This window comes from Primulina eburnea, chromosome 5 (genome assembly GCF_022965805.1).
Source record: "Primulina eburnea isolate SZY01 chromosome 5, ASM2296580v1, whole genome shotgun sequence".
Taxonomy (NCBI): Eukaryota; Viridiplantae; Streptophyta; class Magnoliopsida; order Lamiales; family Gesneriaceae; genus Primulina; species Primulina eburnea.
Window position 1 is genome coordinate 5,840,385 of NC_133105.1, and position 17,011 is coordinate 5,857,395.

At 33.8% G+C, this 17,011-nt stretch overlaps 2 protein-coding genes, 1 non-coding gene and 1 pseudogene across 6 annotated transcripts; 2 read left to right on the forward strand and 2 right to left on the reverse strand.

The window, feature by feature from the left end:
- The first annotated feature begins 3,019 nt into the window (after positions 1-3,019).
- TRNAA-UGC (transfer RNA alanine (anticodon UGC)) lies at positions 3,020-3,092 on the forward strand. The gene has a single exon. It is a non-coding gene; the product is annotated as a tRNA-Ala (tRNA).
- Positions 3,093-3,103: 11 nt separating this feature from the next.
- On the forward strand, positions 3,104-5,251 carry LOC140832682 (uncharacterized). The gene is made up of 6 exons (XM_073196824.1): positions 3,104-3,393; positions 3,488-3,595; positions 3,680-3,810; positions 4,537-4,637; positions 4,788-4,847; positions 4,977-5,251. The coding sequence occupies exons 1-6, from the start codon at positions 3,171-3,173 to the stop codon at positions 5,059-5,061; spliced, it is 708 nt and encodes a 235-aa protein (XP_073052925.1). The 5' UTR covers positions 3,104-3,170; the 3' UTR covers positions 5,062-5,251.
- Positions 5,252-5,387: 136 nt separating this feature from the next.
- LOC140832683 (uncharacterized) lies at positions 5,388-6,722 on the reverse strand (annotated as a pseudogene).
- Positions 6,723-7,713: 991 nt separating this feature from the next.
- On the reverse strand, positions 7,714-14,251 carry LOC140832681 (uncharacterized). Of its 4 annotated transcripts, none has more exons than XM_073196823.1 (9): positions 13,970-14,251; positions 13,800-13,876; positions 13,028-13,692; positions 11,972-12,025; positions 9,244-9,346; positions 8,683-8,859; positions 8,504-8,602; positions 8,162-8,407; positions 7,714-8,085 (listed from the first exon to the last, which is right to left on the reverse strand). In XM_073196823.1, exons 5-9 carry the CDS (start codon positions 9,307-9,309, stop codon positions 7,804-7,806), a joined length of 870 nt encoding a protein of 289 aa, XP_073052924.1. In that variant the 5' UTR covers positions 9,310-9,346; positions 11,972-12,025; positions 13,028-13,692; positions 13,800-13,876; positions 13,970-14,251; the 3' UTR covers positions 7,714-7,803. The 4 variants fall into 4 exon arrangements, with proteins under 4 accessions (XP_073052924.1, XP_073052923.1, XP_073052922.1 ...); XM_073196822.1 differs by having other exon boundaries at positions 12,181-13,692; XM_073196821.1 differs by lacking the exons at positions 11,972-12,025; positions 13,028-13,692; positions 13,800-13,876; positions 13,970-14,251 and adding exons at positions 9,470-9,515; positions 9,891-10,147.
- Between the last annotated feature and the right edge of the window lie 2,760 nt (positions 14,252-17,011).

Sequence of the window (17,011 nt, forward strand, 5' to 3'; positions counted from 1 at the left end):
AGTGAATTTCTGATATGTAGTAGAATAACCGACAATAAACTTATATCTGATGTCGGAATTGAATTATGATATAATTATGATTTGATATGAATTTTTGAAGTTTCAAATGATATTTGAAACTCATATTAATGATTTTGGAATATGTTATTGATTGGAATGAGTATGTTATTGATGTAGATAAAGTGTAATATCAATATCTTCAGGCTACATCAACTGGAACGAAGAATTGAGGTATGTTGCGACCGGGTAACATACGACAGGTATCTGTATTATATGATATATGATTGGATGGATTGGATTGGCTTGGAATACGTGTCTATGTGCCTATTTGATGATTTGATGTGGCATACATGACATTGAGATTTGAGTATCGATGTACAAAATAAATGTTTTGTTAAAACACATCATTTTATGCATACATCGATACATGACATGCACGTTGAGCTATGATCCTTGGATACACAGATATGATTTGATTGGATTCCGGGGTTTGTGAACACAATCGCTATGCCGGTATTATATGACCCGTAAAGCATAGACAATTGTGGCCCCATATGATTGGATATGAGATGTGGGATTGATGGCGCTTCGTCGACGCTATCATATGTGTATTCCCATATCGGCCGGTGTGCCAGCTCGAGCATTGATTTGATTTGATAGCGATTCGATTGATTCTGACATGTGCTCTGTGGATGGGCATTTGACCTGATACCTCCACGACATACATGCATTGCATACCATATATCATTATTTAGATATCCGTGGTATATATGATTGGTTGTTCCATACGGAGCTTTGCTCACCCCCAATGGGGGCTGTTGTTGTCTTTGTGTGTGGACAATGGCAGGTACTCCAGGATATCAGCAGACCGGAGATGGTATTTCTGGAGGGAGCCACAGCTTGGGCTGAGGTTTTATGTTTATGTCTTGTTCCTAGTATATATGTATATGTATCTATATACCGGGGCATGTCCCGAGGATATGAGTGGTTTGTATGTGATTGGTTTTGATTATGTGTGGGCGTGTTTTATAATTTGAATTTAGATACTATTTTTAGTATTTAAATATCAGAAGAGATATTTTGGGCTCATTGTAAAGAAATTTTAAATTCGTTTTCCGCTGTAATTACTTGACCATAATCAAATGCATTGTAATAACGATTAGGAGCTAAGGACCCCACAAGTTTTATGTTCTATCATTTATGAAATCTATAAAAATTAATATAAATCCAATACACTTTACACATTAATAAAAAGATTAATAATTTAGTTTTGTGATAAATCGATATTATAAAATAAAATTTGAATAAAGAGTAGTTAGTGAGACGAGGTCACGTGCTTTGAACAAAGTTTGGCACAAAAAATCGAGGGCTCTCGGAGAATTTACCCACGTAAAAAGCAAGACTTGATAAATTATAAAAGAGTAGGTCTCATGTGAGACCGTCTCACGGATCACAATCTGTGAGACGGGTCAATCCTACCCATATTCACAATAAAGATTAATACTCTTAGCATAAAAAGTAATACTTTTTCATGGATTATCCAAATAAAGATCCGTCTCACAAAATACAACCCGTGAGACCGTCTCACACAAGTTTTTGCCTTTTTAAAAAGAAGTGGTTTCGCACTTGTGGAGATACCGATAGCTTTTGGGTAATAAATTTTATGTACCTAATATAGAGAAGTTGGTATTACGGATGCCCATAAATCTAGTGATATCCGTAAAAAAATGAATTGGGCTTAAATATGTACCTATTTTTACCGAGTGAGTCTCGTGTGATACCGTCTCACGGATCTTAATATGTGAGACGGGTCAACCATACCCATATTCACAATAAAAAGTAATACTTTTAGCATAAAAGTAATACATTTTAATGGATGACCCAAATAAGAGATTCGTCTTACAAATACGACCCGTGAGACCGTCTCACATAAGTTTTTGTCATTTTTACCACACAAAAAAATTTAGACTAAGATCAAATATTTGTATATCTTTACCAAAAATATTTGGATTAGGGTAAAACTTAGGACGAGTTAAGAGTATAACCATCTCTAATGAACCATCTCTAATTTCAATAATATATAGAGAAGACTATTGTAAAAACAAATGGAAAAAACTTGTGTGAGAAAGTCTAACAGGTCGCATTTTGTAAAACGAATCTCTTATTACTTTTTATTGTGAATATTGGTAGGGTTGACCGACCCGTCTCACAGATAAAAATACGTGAGATCGTCTAATAAAAGACTTACTCAAAACAAAGTACAATGAATTCATTGATCATAATTTTATGGGGAAAAGATACTATTTTTTAAAATGCTATATTATGTGTTTTTTAAATAATAATAAACACAAAAAATAATAATAATCTCCAGAATTAAGTAAAGAGTAGGGCTGACACCTCTTTATTTTTTTACTTACACATGTCTTTTTCTTTTTATTATTATTATTGCATTTTGACACTACGTTAATCATAATCAACCAAATTAATCATTAAACTAATTTTGTTTCATGTTTATAACATGTGTTATATTATTATTGTTCTCAAATTTTAAAACTTAATATTTTATATTTAAAAATTACGTGAACTTTTTATTTGATAGTAAAACTTTTACGTTATTTAAATTTTCAATTCTATTATTTTTATTTTTGTGGTAGAATCATATAAAATGTCAAAAATCAATATTTTAAATTTTATTATTATAACAAATTCTATGTTATACTCATATATAAACGCTAAGAAAATTATTTAGCTATTGTAAATGTTATACAATATAAGAGATACAATTATCAAACTCAAATTGATAATAAAAAAAATTTGACAAATAAAAAAATAGAAGGGTGTAACTCACCTGGTGTAGGATAGAATTGGCGGAATAAGATCTATTGATTTTATAAATTATCTGAAGATTAGTTCCCGACAAATCAGAGGTGGGCCCAAAACCCACAGGTCCCACGATCGAAACTTGTTTTTGTGATATATGTTAATATTTAAATAAGTTGTAATTTGCAAAAGACATAAAGGGGATGTAGCTCAAATGGTAGAGCGCTCGCTTTGCATGCGAGAGGCACGGGGTTCGATCCCCCGCATCTCCAACAAGGTAACATTTTTTTTTTCGTTTTTACTTTTTTCCTCCGATAAACCAAATACGGCTCAAAAAGCACCCAACCGCCATGCTGCCGTTCGCCGCCTCCCTTATCCCTTCCGTCCCTCCTGCCGTCCACCCACCAAGGAAGTCCTTAAATCCACCATCATTTGGACAGTTGCCCCGCCCATCCCTGGAAGCTGAATCCATCTCCCGCAGAGATGCAGCCATTTTGTTCTCGTGTATTATCGGTCCCGTCCTACCTTCTTTCGTCCAACCACCTCAGGCTTCTGCATTCTCATTTGGCATCTGTACTCATTCTTTCCACCATTACATTTCACATTAAGTATAAACTTAGCACGATTATTCTTGTTTGATTATCGTTTTTGTTTAATAAATGATTAGCAGGACCAAAGGAATGGCTTAAAGAACAAAAGAAAAAATCTTCTAAGTTTTTGTTGGCGCCTGTTGACGCGTCGCGCAATTTCCTTCGATCTGCTTACCTCTTATTAAGTAACTATGTTTTCATCGATTTGTTTGTTTATCTTATTTCACTTTGGCATTTGACACTTGACACGATGAATTTGCGGGACATAGCGGAACGTGAAGCAGATTTCAGCAAAAATGATTTGGAGGAGGTTCAGAAGCTGCTTGTCTCTGCTGCTAGAGATTGTGTCCCTCAGGACAGGAATTCTTTTGTTGTATTCCAATCCAAGACTGGAGTTGAGGTAACTTCATTATTTTCAGTTAGTTCAACCTTAAAGCCTTAACATGTGTCGATAGTGTATTCTCCTTGTCGAAATGGTTTATTGTACCCTAGGTGTTTGAAAGATCGTCTGGTGTTTTTAAGTTGATCTTAGATTGTGTGTGATGTTTTTAAACAGAACCATGAATATGAATTTTTGTTTGCAATTTGGTTTATTGTACTGCAGTTTTAGAAAGTTCATATTGTGTTAATAAACTGTTGCTACTTGATACATTTTTTATGTTGTCTAGTGCCGGTGCAAATGTTCTTGCATTGATTGCTGCCAAGTAGGGTGCTTAGCTTTGTTAAACTCCTAGATGCTTAATTGCTTATTTATAATTAGTGCTCGTCCACGTTAGATATCATACTTGTTGTAAGCCGTCTGACTCCGTGGTGAAAGACTCGTGCAACTCAGCAAAACATGAAAAAATAGAAATTGGCTTACTATTAAGCAATTCCACTTAGCTGGACTCCATGGACTTTAATCTTAGTTTTCAACTTTCATATGATTTTATCCATTATATGTGTTCTTTTTTTATGATAGTGCTCACTAGTTGCAACAACAAACCACCTTTAGTGCTGAAAAAAGATGATTGATGGTAACTTATAAGTGAGGAGAAAATGTAGGTTGACGAAGTTTAATTGATGACATTTTATAGTTTTCATTTAGAAGGAAAATTAAATGCAATCTCCATACTCTTGGTTTTAGGTATGCACATTCCAGTTGATTCTGAATAATGCATCTTCTTTACTTGATGACAAAGATCCAAGCAAGTTGAAAGCTGAAGCCAAACTCAGTGATCTCATACAGTATGTTTTCATTTGGTTGATTGATCCTTAGCCTGTTGCTTTTATTTCTCGGAATCATCATCAAGGGACTGGAAGTAAGAGATAATCACCAGTTTTTTTCTAAATTTATTTCAGCAGATTCATTCAAGAAAATTTTCATCTCTTATGCAGATCATTTACATCTCTTCGTGGCATGACTAGAGAAGGGGATGTTCCACTGACTACTATCAGGTATGTAAGGCAAGTGCTTTGCTAGCCTACACCACGCTATTCTAATCACTCTTCAAATTGGAGAAACTTTTGGAAATTTATTGATTTGGAATCATAATATGTTATGTATCATATTTTATTGTCAAGCAGGCAAAGAGTTGTGGTTGCACTTAAGGATACAATAAATTCTCTGAACAACTTTGAGCAGGGTATCAGGAATTGTCTTGAGGTCTGATCGCACTAATTTCTGAGAAGGCCTAAACCACCAGTTCTTGGACATGAACCCAAATGAATTGTAAAATAGGTGACATTATTTTTTATGACCAATTTTAGGTGCTGTTAATAACGGCTTCTATGGATACCTTGTATGAGTTCACTCAGTAATACAATGTTATGTTTGTGTCTTTCTAGGCTTTTTAATTTGATCTTTTGGTGTACATCACTGTATCACACGATATCAAAGTTGCCCCGTTGAAGCTTTAAAATTTTGATTTATTAAATATTTTTTGATGTGCTTGATTTCAACTTTCAAGGTAACAGGTCATTTGACCTCTCGTTTTTGGTCAATCTTCTAAATCTTGACAAATGTGTGTGACAGTGCGAGTCCAGATATTGAGTTGCGCCAGATTTGAGATAGCGTGCCTTTTGTATGTAGTCACCATCCATATCAACTTCCTTCGATGTTTTCTGATTGATAAGAAAGTAACGAAATGAAAGGACTATAGGCTATGAAGCACAATCCATTTATCAAGAACTTTTTTGTAATTTATAAATATCCTTTTGCATTTGTAGATTGCAAATGGAAGAGTTTAATGGTTTATGTGCATTTGCAATGGATGGAATCATTCTATCTTCTTGCATTGATATCATACATATGGAAATTATCCAATCACCCATTATAATCGAAGTGGTTGAATTTTTTTGAAAATAGAAAGAGCATCTTATAGTTTTTCATTGTAGTACCATGAAACATAGGTGCAGATTCTATGCTAATGCCTTTCAAGTTGAAGAATGTCAGACACTAAACTCCTTGCTGATTTAAGCCTCAAAAAGGTTCTGCACCACCCGTTATACGTTGATTCTACCAATTCGATTATGATAGCTTGAAGATGATGGACATTTGTGACTATAAAGTGAACCATTTTTGTTCATCATCAATGCTTTATATTTCTTATAAAGTTGCTAACTGGATTATTTGCTCTCATTTAATATCACCAAGTCTATGACAACGTGTACTAAGATTTATCACCTACCACTATAACGTAAAACTGCAAGTTAAATATGTATATCAAGTATTGTACTGAAACTTCGCTCATACAAAATGTTTGATTGGGTGAACCAGAGGCCTGCAACAAATACAAGCAGCCACATGGTATACCATCATCTGGGTGAGTTTGAATAGATCTAGCCAAGCTGCGTAACTTATTGAACAAATTTAGTGGATCTTCCAATAATCCAAAATTAGCATCTGGGTCACTAATCGCAGTAGACATGGAAAGTGGAGCTCGATAGTGTTGTTGCTTGTTTGTTCGTGAAGTCTGCTAAGAGAACTATATGGGTAAGCTGGCATTTTTCGGCAATGATTTTAAGTACTTTCATGGCCTGACAATGTGGTAGATAGTACAAGATACCCTCCAAAATGCATACTTATTTGACTCGAATCCTGATATTTGAAGTTTTTGAAGCTAGTGTCTTCTGTCAAGTCAGCTGCCTCTTGTGTCATTGATTTGGCTTTCACAACGGGTTGTTGTTGCTCATCTATTGATTCACTGCTGCCTCAAGAATAACAGTTTTTGCTTGCAGAACCTCTGGGAAATCAACCTCGAAAACACTGCTTTCTTTCAAGCAACTTAGGCGATACGCCCTTGCATCCGTTCCCGCAGGCAAGAAGGAACGTCATCTTATTTCTTGAAATTTTGATATTTGTTTATTGTGTTCGTTCATTTTGATATACTTTTTACTGATCGTAAATAAGCCTGCAATTATTTTATTGTGTAATGTCTCTAGGAAGGATGAAATTTATACATTCGCTAAATTTGGACTTTGCTGCATCATTTGACTGGCAGTTTACAAACAGATTAGGGGGGCAAATTTAAAAAAAGTTCCAATCTTTATACATGTTCTAATCGTTTTAAATGTCTCTCTGAGAGAAACAGGGCAGACTGGAGATGAGGAGTGTTTCTGATTTTTACCGCGTTTACATGATAACTGCGACAAAGTTGGAGATGGACTCTACCTTTGTGCTCTTTATTTTTTGGACGAGATTAATTATGAGCATTTAAAATTTTTGGTCTTCCATACCATATATGGGTGATCATTAGAAAATTTAATATTGTGTTCGACAAATTAAACAATATTTTCGGAGTAAGTAGAATGAACAAGTTACCATCAAATGGTTGCTTTCAGTTTCCAGTGGCATATCATTTCTAAATTTAAATTAATATTATTCTTTATGTTGATGATGAAGTTTATTGAAAGCCAAATTTGTTTTTTTACTTTGTCATGGATCTGAACTTCAAGAAAATGAAACATGTTTCTTGGTCACGTTAAATAATACTTTTTGCAAGTTATATTTATTTATATATAATATTGTTTTAGACAATTCATTTGATGACATTTAATGAATAAGCATAATGCACATTCAATTGCATTTGCTTGGCGCATTTATAGGCTTGTATCCAGTTTGTAAGCATACATTAATCTTATATATATTTCATCTTTGCCCTAATTTTTGGCACCCATTCTTCATGAAATGCCCATGCAATTAATCTATTTTAAGGGAAAAGTAGAAAATGCACAAAGCAAAATCCTTTGCCCCTCTATTCGTACTTTCATATACTAAAATTAGTGGATAGTTCAAGAAAAATCGAACGGAATAGGCAAGGCATTTGAGCTAAACTCAAGTTTAATAATTTTGAAGACAAATTAAATGATTTTTAAATCGACTTGATTTATTTTCACCTTAGCTAGAGAAACTTCAACTAACTGGTGGAACGAGGCATTCAGGCTCCGGAACCACTTCAGCTCCAATAAACTGGTGCTGATCAAATCCCCAGAACTTGGCAGCTTTAATGTCGTCTCGTGCCATTTGCATGGAGAACTCCTCATGGTCATACTGTAGTGTGGCTTTGCCTCCAAACTCAGTCGGGAGATTGTCTAAGTCGAAATGTGAACGCATGAGTTCAATACTATCTTTGTTCTTCATGTAAACAAATTTGACCTTTTGAAACGTTTTGGGGTCCAAAAAGTACTTCACGACCTGGAATTCAGACATATATACATGTCTTAACACCGAAAATCATGTATGTGACATCCAAAAGTTTATGGAAACAAACCTTCCAGAAAGCTTCAAATACGCGTGGGGGGCTGTACAGAAATGCTACGGCTAGCCTTTCGGGGTAATGATTTTGGAGTATAGAGGCAGTTTCCCGAGCGCATTTGATAGGGACACTGGTGCTTAAAGACCATCCTGTGAAATCTATCAACCATGCCATCTGTTCTTGATCTTCTGGAAGATTGAGGATGGCGTTTTCAATGAGGTACACCAGGTGTTTAACCTGGTTTTCTATCGAACTTGTATTCTGAAAAAATGGAAAACCATAAGACTTCACAAGAAAAGTGAAAGATTAAATATTTGATCACAATTTCAAGATTCTTCAGTAGTGACTAGTGAGTACCTGTTTCCCTGGCCTTAGAATAAGAACAGTCCTACCATGACGATCATGAAAATTTGCTCGAAAAACCTTCCCAGTTTCACCTTCCATTGCAACTTCATGCTAAAAACAATTACAGATTGGGACAATTTATTGAAGTGGTTACACAAGTTATAAATGGGAAAACTTTTTTTGCCTCTTACCCAACGTATCTCTTCGGGTTTATAGCTTGATCTCCATCTCAATGTCTCTTCTAACATTTTCTTTGATTTGTCGACATTCCAGTTCCGAGCTTCCAGATATCTCCTCAAGCATGCTTCGGTGCAATACTGCAGATTGCGACCTAAAAGTGGCCCCAGAGAAGCTTTAAGCTCATTGATCTGCAAGAGGGTTTAAACAGGATAAATTTCAACCATATACGTACTGAAGCAGTGCTTGCAAATTGAAATTTAATGTCTGTACAAATCAATCTTGTTGCTGAATCACTTCTTATTTGCCTTATGTCTAACAGAACAGAGATGGCAACCAGTGGGGATTTTTTAATGTCCTAAAATTTTTGCTAGATTTTCTACATAAGCTATTTAATTTTCGGCCTCGTAATGTGAAGTTTGCCGCAACTCTTGGCTATCAGCAGATGAAGTTTACATTCAAAATGGTGAGAAAAAATTGCTTTTATCTCTGCTTTGGCGAATTCAACTAAAAACTGTGGTTTCACATAGAAGCATAAATGTTCTGCTCTCAAACTAACATGGATTTATAATTACCTGGCGAGCGTGCTGCAGCTCAACACTCTCCTCATCTTGTGGGGAATTACTCTTGCGTCGAAACATGATGTTGGTCGTGATGATGCGAAGCAACCAAGCTTATCTACACCAAGACATTGTGTAAAACCATTACGCTACTAATCAGAAATCACATAACAGAACAGCAGAGGAGCCGAACAGAAGAAACGTGACATCTACATAGCATAGATAAGGTTTACTCGAGTACCTTTACAGGAAAAGGCACATAATTCAAACGACGCTTACTCGAGTACCTTTACAGGAAGAGCATATAATTATAGTCTTCCCCATTTTATTTTTTTTTAGTGTAGAGTGTGGACATTTGTGGATTTGGAGGATTGCCGGGAACTTACATACAGTACAAAAATCTAAAAGCAGAACAAATTTCTCACAAAATAAAATGGCTCTGAGCTGCCTCAGAAGACCATAACTTTGACTCACAGTGATACACACTAACTAAAATGGTCAAAGATAATTCAACGATCAAGATTCAATGCCCAGATCGAATGAAATCCCACTTCTAATTTTCATAAACAAATTATACATGCATTAAAATAAAATCAAATACAAACCCACTGTAAAATGAACATTAAAGTAAAAGAAAACAAAGCAGATGATAGATTTCTCACCCGTCGTCTATAGATAGTGAAAATTTATGTCTTTTTGTTATCTTCAGAACTTCTCCATGAACTTAGAGCAGCTCCAAGAAAAGCCCACAACAAATGCTTGTTCACACTTCACACGCACAAAGATAAAGCATAAAATGCGATCTCAGCAGTGTGCGTAACGAAGTGCCGTGTGAAGGCTCTGATATGGAAATGGGAAAATGATGGTAAAAAATGAGAATCAGATTTTTTTTCCCAATATAAAGGAAATGTCCGGTGTATTTGTGAATCTAATCTCACAGGCAGTTTTGTGTTACATAAATCACAGGCACGATGTAACCTTAGGATCTGTCATTTAAAGTAAGAATAGACACGTGTTAATGGATCTGATAATATCTCAAAGTGGTCTCATCTAGCATGATTAACAATCTGAAACCAAATCCAATTCACCACATAAAGTGAATTGAATTGGATTGTTTCAAAATAATATATATATATATATATATACATTGTATTATAATTTAATAATTTAGTAAAAAATATAATTTTATGTATCATATAATTTTATGTAAACTATATACGGAGACAGATAACGAACCCAAGGATAATAACAACAAATACTACAGCCAAATAATTTTTCAAAAACATTTAAAAACTTATGGTGGGGGGTATCCCAAACGACAAAGGATCTCGAAAAAAATCTGGGCACATGAAGCATATTCTGATTCGATTCCACCAATAACAAAGAAAGGAATTAGATGCTCCTAAATGGAAGAAAAATGTTTGTCAAGTGTTTATGAATTGTAAGAATTCATGGCTATATTTTAATTTTATCATAATTTTTATTATTATTAAAAACACTTAACTTGATATGCATAGGATTTGAAATCTACTTGAATTTAAATGTATCCAAGGGAAACAACAAATTTTACTGTACATTGCACGTTTCACAACTTAATTATTTTAAGAAAAACTGCTATGTTAATATTATATATATTTGTGACAACTTATTTTATTATTTATATTATCAAATTTCAATTTTAATTCATATTTTTATTATTTTGTAATTTTAGGCTCCTCTTATGTCTAACTCAACATGATGTTGATGTCTAACTCAACATGATGTTGATATGTGTACATACAGCACTTTTCATGAATAAAACTAAAATAGTCAAAAATTAAAATATACGTTACTAAATCACATGAATAATAAGACTAAAATCGTCAAAAAATTAAAATATATGTTAATAAAATTAAAATTGGACTATACATAGAATCAAAATCAAAATCACAAATATAAAAGACCAAAATTGTGGTTTTTTATCATTATTTTAAGTCAATTAACTGATCACTACCGCATGCTAGACTCGCGGCAATTTGAACCTTTTTCTGCCGTGTTTGAATCCAAACATGATTAACCAACAAACCACAATTTTACAATGAATACATGTATTTGCCATGTCTGAACTTGATAATATCGTTAAATATTTCAAATATTTGCCGCTGCTGAAACAAATCTTTAAATCGACTATTAGAACAAGCAAGACACAACAAAATAAACCTCTATAAATAACTCAACCTATTTACAGATAATTAAACCAAACTAATTGCGTAGGATTTATTCAGCTGGTACAATCACAACGAAAAAACGAGGGTAGATTAAAAACAGACCATGTTTGAAAATCCCCTCCAGCACTCAGCCAGAGTCGGCCTCGATCAACATTCAACTCCAGAAACAAATACAGTAACACAAATGCCATTTTTTGCAGCAAACATCCTACTAAGAGTGTCGTTGAGACTGCCGTGTTGCACTCGTTCCAAATACTGCAAATTTTCAGGCAACTTCATTAAATCGGATTTTTAGTCTGATCAGTGATAGCCAGCCAAAAAGAAACATCTAATGTATTAAAAATTAATTACAAAGAAAATTCAAAGGCTCGTCCGTGTAAATTGAACTGAATCATAATGTCAGAAACGTATGTTTCAACTCCAACAACCTCACTACGAATATTACACCATCCACCGGACACGACAAAACATAAATTCTGAAGACTATACCATAATAGAAGCAAACACAACGAACTCAAAATAGAAACTGTGGTTACCAAAATCCAATCGGGAAATCTGACAGCTTCCTTGGAAAGTCTGGTCACAGTTATCTGCATCACATGTAAATACTATGGGACATCTCCACAAAATTCAACAGACGAAACAAGTCTTTCAACCAACAAGCAAATGCATATTCACCAAATATTTGTGCTCAATGTATGCTATGCAGGCAGACAGCTTAAAACAGAGCAAATAATAAAATTACATTCAGCAGCCGAACGGATGCAGCAAAAGATTCAAGATAAAAGCTTCCAGATTCAATCAGAGCAAAGACGCAAATGTAATGCATATCTTCCAACCACCCCCACACAGCTTCCGGTAACAGCAACTGGCTACATTTGTACTAGGGCACCACAGGCCGCAGCAGTCTTCTAACCAGAGTCATGATCCTTGATCTACCACCACTGACATACGCCTCCAGGAAGTCTCATTATCCTTTATCTATTACAATTAACAGACGCCTCCGAAAAATTTAAACCAAGTTTCTTCCCGTATACGTTCAACTTTACTACATATCTCGACAGCTCTTTGTGCAACAAATATTTCATTAGCATAATTGATATTTATCAAGGCATATAGCTTCATGATGCATACAAGAATTTCGAATGACTTTCGACATAATAATTCGCATGACGACTTCATGATAAGTAATCATTTTAGTAATGTATATTGCTGAACAAATTATAGGACAACTAGTTCTGGATCGAACATCAGAACTTCGTCTATCAAACACAGTCGCTATTATATCCGTATGCAGAAAGTGTAGCATAACATTTTGTACGGCATGATTACAATTCACCCCCCAGGAGTGATGTAGTTTGAAAACCTCAATTCCAATTTCACAACCAAAGTCGTATACACAACACTTTTTACCGAAAGATGATGATGATTGCCGAAGCCCACAACATTGATAATAATAAGTTTATATACAAAGATACCAAGTTTTATTTCTAAAAATCCAATAACCATAAATTTATTTATTAGAAAATTATTGTATAAAAATTTTAGACGTAAAAGCGTTCCGAGTGATACGAAGGAAACCTGGTTTATACCTTTGAATTCGTTGATGCTTTGGATGACAGAATCCTTGTTGGCGTGCTTACTTCTTTCATCTCTAATATTGAGAATCAGTTGGTATCATATGGATTGAAATAGTGTTTGATTAGTTGCTGTAATCAGCAACACATTCAAGACTAAACTGCGGTGATAGATTGCTGGATGTGCGCCATGGAAGGAAACAAACGCAGAGGGAAAGAACGGAGAAAGAAAAAGGGAAAAAAGACAACGCACACGAGAGAGGAGAGTCGGGCAATCTCCCGTACCATCTCCCCTCCAAAACAAAAAAACCTTTTTTTATTGAATTAGCGACCTGCCATGCGAGCGCACCCATCATGGCAAAGGTCAACATCGACAAACAATCACCTCACCTATCAAGTAACACATATACCACTCTTTTCGATCTCTTCTTTTACACTACTATTCCTACCGTTCTTTCACAACAAAGAACTCGATGATGCTATTGAAGAAATAACATGCAGTAAAACACAGTTACTTGTTAATTGCATCCAAACCGTGGAGATCTCTACGTATAGTAATCTCTGTTCCACTGGATAAATCCTCCACGCATCAATTGTTTCTGAGACGGGAGTAAAGTCCGACTCCGGTGAGAGAATTTCCTTTCGAAACACCTTGTCGTCGAATAAAATCAACTCAGGATCTAAGTTAAATCAAAACAAGTAAAAAAAACCAAACATAATCTTGGCATCATGATAAAAATAAGATTCATACAATCCGAAATCGATAAATTCGGAATCGAAAACTCACCGAAAATCGAGGGCACGCGACTCTGAGAAAAAACGGCCTCAGATGCATGACTTCATCAATTGATCCATAGATCACCTCTGCATAGGGTGAAAAGATATTAATACATACAAAACAGTCTTGAAATACCGCCATCAAAGACTACAGAAAAGACAAGCAGATCCACAAACTACCTTCATCGAGTAATCGAACTCGTCGAAAAATCTTCCGAGCCCCATCGATCGAAATCAACGGAACCCAAAGAAAGGTCCGTGAAACGTATAAAATCGTAGAAAATCATTCGGCAAGCCAAAAAAACTCAAATCTACTATCGAAACGTAGATCGTCACACGATCTGACGGAATATGGAAGAAATTTTTACAAGAGAGAGTCAAAGAAGCGAAGATCTGAGGAAAAAGAAGCCAATTAGCGCACGAAGGCTTCAAAGTGAGGCGGCGATAAAAAAGCTGGAAAGGTAGGGCATTATTTATTGAGGGGGTCAGATGATCGAACGGCTATGAATTAGATGTTTAAACGGTGTGGATACGATATGTAGAGTAATTGACGGCTGGGATTGGATCCCAGTGGAAGGAAATTTCTGGATGCGAGTATTTTACGGGGCTGAAACTTGGAATAAATATGAGCATTATTGTATTAGTCTTGATTTGACCCTGAAACAAAACGTTCGCAGTTATTTCGTGGCAAACATTGGTGTGAAATGATCTCAAGTATTTTGTGAGTCGGATCCATAAAAAATATTAATTTTTATACTAAGAAGTATTAATTTTTATTGTAAATATCGATAGGATTGACCCGTCTCACAGATAAAGATTCGTGAAATCATCTCACAAAAGACCTACTCTTATTTCATTATGAACCCATGATAAAAATAGGCATATTATTGGATCGGTTTAAACTGGTTCAGAATTGTCTATCGATGAAATCGAATCGATTTTGTATGCTTAAGATTAATTTGTTCAGGGAATATCATAATTGAGAGAGCAACACATTCCAAAACTGAAATCAAATCAGGTTAGATAGAAAATCAGTTTGTAGTGGATTAAGACCATATTGAAATAATTTATTTTTAGAAAAAAACATTAAACCTTAAGAAATTATATATAAGTTTCAGGTCAATTATATTTTATTTATTAATATATGTAGTGTACGTACTATCTGATATAATATGGTCATGGACCAATTCCGATACCGTTTCGGATCCATTTTGAAGCAAGGCAATCTGATTAAATGTTGATATTGAATTTGATTCAAACTTAAATAAATTATATTGTTTTATATAAAATCGGACCGAATGCGGATTATTTAAAAATATATTCAATATGTTAACCATGCTTAGGATAGACTATTGATTTATGGTGTGTTTGGTTGAGTGGATTAAATAAGGATAGATTAATAGTCAAATATTTATCGTTACAATTTTAAGATGTTTTAATAATCATGTTGACCCGATTTAAGATCTAATTTTATTAATCAAATAGTTATCCATAAAATTAGATCTTAAACCGGGTCAAAATGATTATTAAAACAACTTAAAATTTTAACGATAAATATTTGACTATTAATCTATCCTTATTTAATCCACTTAACCAAACACACCCTAAGTGTAATTGAATGAATCATGTTTCCATTTTGATTCTAACCGGATTGGGTTAGAGCATGTTTAAGAGTGAGATGAAGTTGTATCGATAAGTTTATCTCATGTTTTTTTAGTGGTGAGATGAAGTTGGAGAAAATGTTAAAATATTAAAAAAAAAATCTCATTAAATAACCTTTTTTATTTCTAAACAAGATTACAAATAATTAAAATTTAAAACACAATCAAAAAAACTACACATAATTTATAATAACAAACATAATTAAAATTTACACATTATTAAAAAGTGTACAAATTTCACTATGCATTTCCGTGTAAACTCCAAATATATACAATCAAATTTTTTTTATAATTTATTATTAACTTTGGACTTTTTTTTACAATTTTTTAATTTTAAATAGTTTTTGAAAATAATAAAAACTTAAGAACGACCAGTTTTTCTAGAAATTATATAAAAAAAAGGGTGTCAGATGAGTACTTTACTCGTCCTCGTCCACTGTATGGGTGCTCTTAAGTCTTAATCAACTTTTTTATTTTTATTACAATCACGCGGAGCGGAGATTCGAACTCGGAAAACCAACTAATATGGTAAGCTTAATCTGTTTTTAAGACCATAGCTTTGTATTTTGGACCAGCTCAATCGGTAACGCGCAGGTCTTAAAATATAATAATATAATATGCCCAATTACAATCATTTTTCAAAAATATAGAAAATCAACGCAATTTAAAACAAGGCGACCGCCTGCCAATCTTTATATTTTTGTAGTTTGTTTTTCGGTTTTAAAATTATCATAAAAATTAAATGAGAAAAATAAAATAAAACAAACAAGTAACTATTTTTTTATGGAAACATTGTCTTATATATTTGTCTCTTATATTGTTAAATTCAATTTTAATTATTTTTTTCTTAAATTTTTTTCCCGACATGAACATATGTACTGCCACATTAATATATTCATGAAAAAATTATTGTAATTGCCAAAAGTCGAAATATACGAGACCAACACTTAAATTTGACAATCTAGATAACCAAAATCACAAAGAGACAAACATAAACACAAAACCAAAATTATATGTCCATATTATTAATGTTCGATTTAAAAAAATATGAAAAATGAGCTTTTGACAATTTAATAAAGGCAAAAATTTGTGTAAGACGGTCTCACATATCGTATTTTGTGAGACAAATCTCTTATTTGGGTTATCCATGAAAAAATATTACTTTTTATGTTAAAATATTACTTTTTATTGTGAATATCAATATGGTGTCCCGTCTCACAAATAAATATTCGCGAGATCGTCTCACAAGAGACATACTTTCTAATAAATTATAATGATTATCTCCACAATTTACGATGATGGAACAGTATTCGCTACCTTTTCTCCAGTTCGTTCGACGCTACCCCTTGAGGCACTTCCCCAAGTCATTCATTTTTTGCCACGTGGCATTTATATTTTAATTATCTTTTTGTACAACACAAGTTAAATGAGAATTAAATGATTGTTGTAGAATTGTCATGCAAACAACTTCTGGATTATTTTTTTATCTGTTAGATCGTTTTTAAAAATAGTTTTCACATTTCCAACTCTAAATTTTTTTTATAAAATAGTTCAAATATTT